Source organism: Zootoca vivipara, chromosome 14 (assembly GCF_965207765.1).
Source record: "Zootoca vivipara chromosome 14, rZooViv2.hap1.1, whole genome shotgun sequence".
In the NCBI taxonomy this organism is placed as follows: Eukaryota; Metazoa; Chordata; class Lepidosauria; order Squamata; family Lacertidae; genus Zootoca; species Zootoca vivipara.
This window is the reverse complement of record NC_142597.1, coordinates 45613319-45623492: the sequence shown is the minus strand read 5'-3', so window position 1 is coordinate 45623492 and position 10174 is coordinate 45613319. Positions and strand designations below refer to the sequence as shown.

Here is a 10174-nt window from a genome sequence, read left to right as displayed (position 1 = left end):
TGTCCATTCCCATCACCCCCACCCCCCACCCTCTGAATATACATAAGGGTCTGGTGGATTCTGTTTCAGTGTATCTGACGAAGTGTGCATGCACACGAAAGCTCATACCAAAATAAAAACTTAGTTGGTCTTTAAGGTGCTACTGAGGGAATTTTTTTATCTTGTCAACATCGTTCTTCAATTCTGGTGCCCAGAACTGGACATGGTCTTCCAGGGGTGGTCTGTCTGTCCAAGGCAGAATAGAGTGAGGTTATCACTTCCCTTAATCTAGATGCGAGACTTCTCACGAGTTCAGCCTTGCTGAAGCAGGATTTGCCCCACATCCTAAACGAGGAAACAAGCTGGTGGGTTTCCTGCGGGGCATGGGTTTCTCCTGAGCCAAAGCATTGCTCCCTCTAGCTCCATGCTGCCAACACTGGCTGGCAGCATTTCTCCGCTGCTTTTCCTTATCGCGAAGAAGTCCGATCTTTTGAGGAAAGTCCGTTTGTTGCAAGGCCTCCCAACCAACTGGATTGACCCCTACTCCTGTTCCGCTGCTTCTCGGGGCCTCCCTTGTTGTTTTCTCCCCCTCCAGGGCTCCTCGTGGTGAATGAATTGTGAATAGCTTTAATTGTGAGGCCGGAGCTGGCCCTGGAGTCTGGACCCCGGCCACGCAAGGGCTGGGCTTCCCCAGCTGTCACTGTCTGTGGCACCAAGGCCCTCCTCCCTCCGTCCCTCCGCTTGGATCCAGTAGCACCTTTGGCCTCCCAGGAGAAAACAACGCCTGAGTCTCCGTCCGGAAGAGGCCTGGGGAGAGGCAGAGATCGGACTCTTGCGGACACTGACCTCTCCTCTCCCAGGTACTGGACACACCACATGGGGAATGGGAATGAGCGAGCTGTGGGCTGTTTTCTCCCCCCCAGGGAAATCTGGGGCTGCCTCTGACATTTGGGAAATGTTGGGTTTAATGGAGTGGGAGGCGGGAGGGGCTTTTATGTATTTATTTCGGACAGCAGAGACCCACAGGCAAGGACGGAACAGGATCCAGCCCACATTGGATCCCTCCTTTAAGAAATCCACACCAAACGTCCAGACTGTTGCTGTTTCCACGCAGCATTCAAGCTTCAACCCAGCAAATCCAGCTGGAGGTGATATAGGCGGTTTGGGGAGGGGCGGGGTTCTTGCACAACCATCTCGCTTCCCTGAAAAGATTGGACTGTTTTCGCAAGAAGGAAGGAAAGGGATCGGGCGTGACAGGCTGGGAAGCGGGCGATAACTCCGCTGGGATAGCACCGTCGGCAGAGCGGGAGACGCTTCATCTCAGGGTCATGGGTTCGAGTTCCACGTTGGGCAGAAAGTTCCTACATTGTAGGGGGTTGGGCTTGATGACCCTCATGACCCCTTCCAAGTCCACAATTCTGTGGCAGCACCTAAACTTTGGAACTCCCTGCCTGTTGATACCTTTTTGCCGCCCTCTTTTTGGCTAAACTACTTTTCTTTAGTCAAGACTACCCAGCTGTTTAGAAAGTTGAGGCAAATCTTAATCTCTTTTCAGTCTATTGTTATTTTAACTTTACGAAAGCTTAGATTATTGTTGTTGTTGTTAATTTTTGTGATTGATAATGTTATTGGTTTTTTCCCCCAGTTTTCTATTTTTTATAACCTTTTTATTTGGTTTTCAAAAATATATAAATAAATAAGCAACCAACCATCAAAAAGCAGTACAAAATCCAAATATTGAGATTACTCTGAATCTCCTGACTTCCCCCCCCCCCCATCCCTTCCTTGGGTCCTTTTGATTCTATTTTCAACTGCTTATCAATGCTTCTCCAATTTTTCATCTTCCTAAGTTACTACCTATGCCTTCTGTTACATTACAAGTGTATTTAAAACCCTGCTAATGTTTTGACCTGTTTACAATTATTTTGTATATACGTTATAAACATTTCCCACTCTTTTTTTAAATTTCTTGTCTTCTTGATTCCCGAGTTTCCCAGTTAATTTTGCCATTTCGGCTTAGTCCACCAACTTAATGTTTTTGTTTTAGCTCTTTTGTAAACTGCTCTGAGAGATTCCCCCAACCCCCAATAAACTGATGGGTAATTGTTAGGAAATAAATAAGTCACTCTTGTTCTGCTGCAATGTCCCCACAAATGAATCAGGATGAATTGCTCAATTAGCCGGTCATTAGAGAAGAGCCCTGAGCCAGGATGTGGACCTCTTGTTCTGCCATTGAGCCCCCAAGAGAAATATTCTAGTCATCATGATTCTGCATAATGGTCACTTTCCCCCGCAAAAAAAATGAAATCGGAAGCTGCCCCAGAGTGAGTCAGAGTGTAGAGTCTGTATAGCCCCATATTGTCCGCACTGACTGGCAGAAGCTCTCCAGGGTTTCACACAGCTCTGCAGACTTGGAGATGTGGAGCCTTCTGCATGCAAAGCAGATGCTCCTAGCAAGAAAGAATCTAGTCCTCATGAAGGTCAGTTCCATCCCTTTAACATGGACACTGGTACCAGAGCCTGCAATAAACCCAGATGCCAACTTTGCTGCCACATACACCCGGACAACACCATTACTGGCCCCAACAACATCCAACATACCATCTCAGGACTATTTAATTGCTCGTCTTCTAACATTGTGTATGCCATCAAATGCCAACAGTGCCCTTCAGCTCTCTATATTGGACAAACAGGCCAAACCCTACGCCAAAGGATAAATGGACATAAATCTGACATCAGGAACCACAAGACAGAGAAACCGGTAGGAGAACACTTCAATCTCCCAGGGCATTCTATACAAGATCTCAAAGCAGCTGTTTTATTACAGAAAAATTTCAGGAACAGACTGGAAAGAGAAGTTTCAGAATTGGAACTCATTACCAAGCTTAAAACCATGGAGCCACCTGGGATGAACAAAGACATTGGATTCTTATCTCATTATGCATGATCAAGCTTTCTTTAGCGCCTCAGCCCTTGCTTTCCCCCCCGCAGGACCAATTGCAGTCATCAGCAGTCGTTAACAACCATCTACAGGTTTACCACTCCCATCAGCCCATCACCCATTCCCACCCACCACCCACCCACCCTCTGTATATACATAAGGGACTGACTTCTGTTTCAAGTGTATCTGAAGAAGTGTGCATGCACACGAAAGCTCATACCAAAATAAAAACTTAGTTGGTCTTTTAGGTGCTACTGAAGGAATTTTTTTTATTTTCCATCCCTTTATTGTTAGACTTCCCTGTGCGGGGATCATTTCATTCTCTCGCAGACTTACTGAGATTCTCTCAGCGATGCTTAAATGTGTCTTTGCAGCTGTTAGAGGGGACTGCGAAGACTTTTTGACACGTGGCTTAACTCTGGAAAGGCAGCGCACAAGGAAATGAGAAAGAGGAGAGTCTCCACACCAATTGATGCAAAGTTTTGAGTGGCACTCGAGGAGCCTTGCGATAGAAAGCATCTCTTTGAATTTATTCTTCTCCAGCCCCAGCCCCCCCCCCAAATTCCCTTACAGCTTCTCCTCCATCTGCTGACCCTGACCACGTCTCCATGGATCTGAAACACGTCCCCGACCCACGAGAGCAGGCCTGGTATTTGGGGCTAATGGCCCCCAACATCAAAGGCCCCAGCTTCGCCTGGCTGGACCCCTCCCGCCTCTACTGCCACCCACAGGTAAGGGAGGCTGCGGACAACTTCTGGGGCAGGAGGTTGACCTTTGTATCTGATGGACTGCAGGATAGCTCAGTCGGGTAGAGCAGGAGACTCTTCATCTCAGGGTTGCGGGTTTGAGCCCCACTTTGCGCTGCAGGGGGTTGGACTAGATGACCCACAGAACCCTTTCCAACTCTACAGAGTCTGTTATCAGGAGTTGAGATTACAGTGGGGGGGGGAGTGGAAGTGAATGGACAGAAGTAGATTTTTGTAAGGTGAGAGCCTGGTGTGGGACTGGGCCTCTCTCAGGTGGGAGAGGATAAGAGGTAATGCGGTGTAGTGGTTAGAGCACTGGGACCTGGGAGGGACCAGGGCTCAAATCCCCTCTCAGCCATGAAACTCTCCCTGGGTGTGACTCTCAGCCTAACCTACCTCACAGGGCTGTTGTCAGGGCTTGATTAACCATTAAACAAAATAAGCCTGTGCTTAGGGCAGGGGTAGGCAAACTAAGGCCTGGGGGCCGGATCCGGCCCAATCGCCTTCTCAATCTGGCCCACGGATGGTCCGGGAATCAACGTGTTTTTACATGAGTAGAACATGTGCTTTTATTCAAAATGCATCTCTGGGTTATTTGTGGGCCATAGGAATTTGTTCATCTCCGCTTCCCCCAGAATAAATGAAAAAAGGCTCCCAGAATAAATGAAAAAATGACACACTCACACTAACAACAACAAAATAGTATTAATAGAGATTTCCCTCCCTTTATTTATTTATTTATTTATTTATTTATTTATTTATTTCATATTACACGTTAGTTACTGTACAATTTCAGTACTGTACATAACTTATATTATATTAAATATACGGATTCCCCACATCTAGCCCTACACCCTATTCACTATTTATCCAAATACCCATGTGACGTCCCACTTGCACGAGGTCCTTCTCGCTACATTAAAACTCTATCATTGTGTTCGTATTTATTCATCACACTAATCAATCCTCTATTCTAGAATCAGTGCATTTTAGCTTAATGAACTCAATCAATACTTATCCAAAGATTTCCATCGAAGTAATATTGTACAATATATTATTCAATGCCCTTCCATTCCTTTCTTAATTCTTGTTTTGATTGCATTCTAATCGACGCTGTCATCTTGGCTAGTTCGATATATTTGCAGAATTTAAGTTGCCACTGACATTGAGGGAGTCTTCTCACCCTTCCAGTTTTTGGCCACAAGTACTCTTGCGGCCGCTGTTGTGTATAATAATAATAATAATAATAATAATAATAATAATAATAATAATAATTTATTATTTATACCCCGCCCATCTGGCCGGGTCTCCCCAGCCACTCTGGGCGGCTTCCAACAGAAGAATAAAACACAATAATCTATTAAACATTAAAAGCCTCCCTGAACAGGGCTGCCTTCAGATGTCTTCTAAAAGTCTGGTAATTGTTTTTCTCTTTGACATCTGTTGGGAGGGCGTTCCACAGGGCGGGCGCCACCACCGAGAAGGCCCTCTGCCTAGTTCCCTGCAACTTGGCTTCTCGCAACGAGGGAACCGCCAGAAGGCCCTCGGTGCTGGACCTCAGTGTCCGGGCAGAATGATGGAGGTGGAGACGCTCCTTCAGGTATACTGGACCGAGGCCATTTAGGGCTTTAAAGGTCAGCACCAACACTTTGAACTGTGCTCGGAAATGTACTGGGAGCCAATGTAGATCTTTCAAGACCGGTGTTATGTGGTCTCGGCGGCCACTCCCAGTCACCAGTCTAGCTGCCGCATTCTGGATTAGTTGTAGTTTCCGGGTCACCTTCAAAGGTAGCCCCACATAGAGCGCATTGCAGTAGTGCAAGCGAGAGATATAAAAAGACGCTGACCTTGTCTTTAGGGATATAGTAATAATAGAGATTAATGATACACATTAATACTGTATTGGGAATACACAGAATTAGAATGGTAACTGGAAGCTCCCGTTAGTAGGGAAGCTCCCCCAATCACTCTCCCTTCCTCTCTGATCTCGCCAGGCCTTGCAGGACTGCGTGGAAGATCTCCTGAAAACCTTTCGGGGCGACCCCATCGACCTGGTTGCTGGCATTGACGCAATGGGCTTCATCCTAGGTGAGTCGGGGGCCAGGCTTGGCCAGGGAGCAAAGAGCAAGGCAGAAGCAATCCAGGGGATAGAGATGCAGTGGAGAGTTAAACTGTGGAACTCCCTGCCACAGGATGTCCACTGCCCTGGGTGGCTTTAAAAGTGGGTTGGGCAAAGCCACAGAGGAGGAGAGGGCTAAGATAAGATAATATTTAATGTCATTGTCCCCGAAATTACTCGGTTGCTACATCCACTCAGATAAAGCATTCAGCATAACCCAAAATTACTACAAGACCTCATCAAAAACAGTAAATACGATACAAAATAACAAGTAAAATAAGATGACTTCAAAGCCCAGACTTTCCATTTAAGGCCAAAATTGCTCTAGAGAAGAAACTGTTCCTGAGACGGCTCGTTCTTGCCTGCATTGTTCTATATCTCCGTCCCGATGGCAGGAGCTGAAAGAAATGGTGACCAGGGTGCGTTGGATCTCTTGATATATCTAGTGCTTTTCTATGGCACCTGGTGGTATAGATTTGTTCTAAGGTGGAGAGTGAGCAGCCAATAATGCTCTCTGCTGTTTTAATAATTCTACACAGCCCTGCTCTGTCCTGGGAAGTACAGCTTCCGTACCACACACATAAACCGTACGTGAGCACGCTCTGTATGGCACAGGGATAGAAGGCAAGCAGCAGCTTTTGTGGAAGATGGTTTTTCCTTAGAATTCTCAAAAAGTACAGTCTCTGCTGCGCCTTCTTCACAAGCCCCCTTGTATTAACACTCCAGGACAGATCCTCCTGTAACTCAATGCCTAGAAATCTAAAGGTTGTTACCCTCTCCACACAGATTCCGTCAATCAAAAGTGGCTGGACCTCGTTCTTCTGTCTCCTAAAGTCCACCACAAGCTCCTTTGTTTTCTTTGTATTTATGAGCAAGTTATTGACTCTGCACCACTCTGTCAGCCGCTCCACCTCATCTCTATAGTCCCTTTCACCCTCCTTATCAGAGATGAGCCCGATCACGGTTGTGTCATCTGCAAATTTGACAACCCTATTACTAGGCTATCGGTGGCTCCTAGACACAATGGCTGTGCTGTGGGCTCCATAGTCAAAGGCAAGAATGCTTCTGAAAAATCAGTTGCTGGAAACTGCAGGAAGGGAGAGGGGAGAGGGCTCCTGGGCTCAGATTTCCCTTGCAAGTTTCCCTTTGGGACATTGAAATGAGGCTGCACTTTAAATTTTAATACTGTATTTTGATCTGTATTTTAATTAATTGTTTTTATGTTTTATTGTGGTTCTGTTGGTGTCAGCCGCCCTGAGCCCGGTTTTTGACTGGGAAGGGCGGGGTATAAATAAAATTTATTATTATTATTATTATTATTATTATTATTATTATTATTATTATCTGGTTGGGAGAGCAGGATGGGTCCCCTTTGGCCTGATCCAGCAAGACTCCTCTGTTGTTCTCATGTTCCTAAAAATGCCTCTGAGCACACGCAGAGGGCATTCCCTCTATTCTGCATTCCCAACATGATGGCAAAGGACTCTGGAGTATTTCCCAAGCAGGATTGAACCCTGCAAATAAGTTTGATGAAAACAAAATGAATAGATTTGGGGCTGGGGATAGGGAGGGCATGGCGCGATATCTCACGATTCAGGTGGGCATCCCTTTTGCCCTTCTCAACTCGCCCTCAGGCGCTGCCATCGCCCACACCCTCCAGAAGGGCTTTTTGGCCATACGGAAAGCTGGGCACCTGTGCGTGAAAACCCTCTCGAAGCATTACAAGGACTACCAGGGTCGCGAGAAGGTGATGGAGATGCGGGCTGATGCCATCTCGCCAGGTGAGCAGAGATAATAATAATAATAATAATAATTTTATTATTTATACCCCACTCCACCCATCTGGCTGGGTTTCCCCAGTCACTCTGGGTGGCTTCCAGTACACATAAAAACATAATTAAACGTCAAACATTAGAAACTTCCTGAAATTATTATTATTATTATTATTATTATTATTATTATTATTATTATTTCCCCTTGTCCAGATCTCCCTCCCCAAAGGAACTGATGTCTACACACAGAGAGACAGGATCAGGGCTGGGTACCCATCCCCACTGACCACTGAGCATGCTGGCCACTGGGATCGACAGGAGCTGGGATCCATCTACGCCCTCCTCCGTCGGAGGCAGTAAATGCCTTTGCAGGCTGAGGAGGGAGAGTGTTGCAGTTGCCCTGAGTGCCTCCCTGTGGGCAGAGTCTTCTGTTGCACTTATAAATACAAATTAATGGAGGTGAAGGCTATAAATGGCTAATGGGAGGCAGAAACCCCTCTGGATAACAGGAGGGAAGAGGGGTCTTGAGCTCAGCTCCTGCTTAGGGGCATCTCTCTGGGGCACTTGGTTGGCCCCTGGGAGAAGGCTGGACTCAATGGGCCACTCGCCTGATCCATCCAAGTTCTTCTTATGGAGGTCTATTGGCATTGCAGAACCTCCATGCCCAGCAGCAGTCTATCTGCGAATATAGACACTGGAGAATTGCGCTCAGGTCCAGCTTGTGGGCTTCCCATTGGGTAGGGTTGCCATATTTCTAGAAGTAAAACTCAGGACACAAAAGATATTGAGATTTTTTTTCCGGGAAACTCAAAGCAATGGAGCTTTTTCTGGGAAAAGAAACTCAAAAGTTGTTGGCAATCAACCTCAAAATCCCAAAATTTTCCCGATTTCCCGAAATTCCCCCCAGATGCTCTTTTTGCCATGTGGCAGGCCCCTTGGGCCTGATCCAGCACTACAGGGCTCTTCTGAGGTTTCCTAGCTATGCTCCAGATCCACATTTATTTATTTATTTTTAAGATCACAGGTGAGGAACGGGGTGGGGTGGAACTTGGCACACTAACCCCACCTTGCCCTCTGCCCCCTTTCTGACCAGGCCTTCGCGTCTTGCTGGTGGACCAGTGGGTCGAGACCGGGGGCACCATGCGGGGCGCCATCCACCTGGTGGAGGAACAAGGCGGCCTAGTGGCAGGTGGGTCAGGGAGCAGCAGGCAGCCGGAGCTCAAGAGAGCTGCGGCGGATGGGTGGGCAGAGCCTCCAGCTGCAGGAGCAGTCTACCCTGGCTCTGAAGCTGCCTTTCCCCCAACCTGCCTGCAGGCATCGCTGCCATCTGCGTGGAGGACAGCGAGGGTGGGCTCTGGCTGAAAGACCGCTACAAGTGGGCACACTGCGTGCCCCCCCAACTGATGCCCCAGTTCAACGCTCACCGGCTGGACTCCTTCCACGCCTTCAACTCCAACCAAGGACCGCAGTAGTGGGGAAGGCACACAGGTAAATGCACGCCCCCCAAGGCACCCCGCAGAGACCCATGGCATCCCAAGAAAGGCAAGCTCCGCCTGCTTCCCGGGTCATAAACCTCCAGGATCCTGCAAGCGTGTGACTCAGAGACCAGTTTGGGAATCTTGCCTCCATGCCTTCCAGCTTATCTGGCACTCCATCAGAAAAATGTTCCTTCTCCGTATTCTTCTGCCCCAGTGTAGTTAATAAACCACCCGCTGAATCGATGAAACTTAGATTCCTAGTTCGGAGGGACCCCCGAGGGTCATCCAGCGTTGATGTCTTGTACGAAGTGCTCCATGTTGCATTAAAAAAAAAGCAATGAGGTCTTGGGCGGAGGACATGAGGGGCACAGAAACTCGGGTCACTTTTAAAAGAGGGGAGAGGGGGATGTTGTGGGGAGAGGAGGGTGTCATAGAATTGTAGAGCTGGAAGGGACACCAAGGGTCATCTAGTCCAACCCCCTGCATGGTCCTGGGGCCACACAGAGATGCCTGGAGGGCCGCAGTTCCCCCCCCCCCAGCAGTAAAACATGAAATTAAGTATTGGACAATATGAGGGGGTCGTGCTCAACCAGGTTCTACTCAAAGACACACTGGAATTGAATGGACCTAAGTTAGTCACACCTGTTCTCGTTGGAAGATTCAGGAATGGTAAAAGAAATAATAATAATAATAATAATAATAATAATAATAATAATAATAATAATTTATTTATACCCCAGCCACTCTGGGTGGCTCCCAACCGAATACTGTATTAAAAACACAATACAGCATTAAACATTTAAAGACTTCCCTAACAGGGCTGCCTTCAGATGTCTTTTAAAAGTCAGATAGTTGTTTATTTCCTTGACATCTGATGGGAGGACGTTCCACAGGGCAGGCGCCACCACCGAGAAGGTCCTCTGCCTGGTTCCCTGTAACCTCACTTCTCAGGGAGGGAACTGCCAGAAGACCCTCCTTGGAGCTGGACCCGTGTCCGGGCTGAACGATGGGGGAGGAGACGCTCCTTCAGGTATACTGGGCTGAGGCCATTTAGGGCTTTAAAGGTCAGCACCAACACTTTGAATTGTGCTTGGAAACATACTGGGAGCCAAAGTAGGTCTTTCAGGACCGGTGTTACG

At 47.5% G+C, this 10174-nt stretch overlaps 1 protein-coding gene across 3 annotated transcripts; it reads left to right on the top strand.

The window, feature by feature from the left end:
* Positions 1-718: 718 nt before the first annotated feature.
* On the top strand, positions 719-9278 carry LOC118097221 (uncharacterized). 3 transcript variants are annotated; one of them, XM_088658082.1, is made up of 7 exons: positions 720-839; positions 3464-3651; positions 5117-5266; positions 5661-5754; positions 7420-7566; positions 8651-8746; positions 8872-9278. In XM_088658082.1, the coding sequence occupies exons 2-7, from the start codon at positions 3529-3531 to the stop codon at positions 9027-9029; spliced, it is 768 nt and encodes a 255-aa protein (XP_088514208.1). In that variant the 5' UTR covers positions 720-839; positions 3464-3528; the 3' UTR covers positions 9030-9278. The 3 variants fall into 3 exon arrangements, with proteins under 3 accessions (XP_034995840.2, XP_088514208.1, XP_088514209.1); XM_035139949.3 differs by lacking the exon at positions 5117-5266 and having other exon boundaries at positions 719-839; XM_088658083.1 differs by lacking the exons at positions 8651-8746; positions 8872-9278 and adding an exon at positions 7771-7896.
* Positions 9279-10174: the final 896 nt, after the last annotated feature.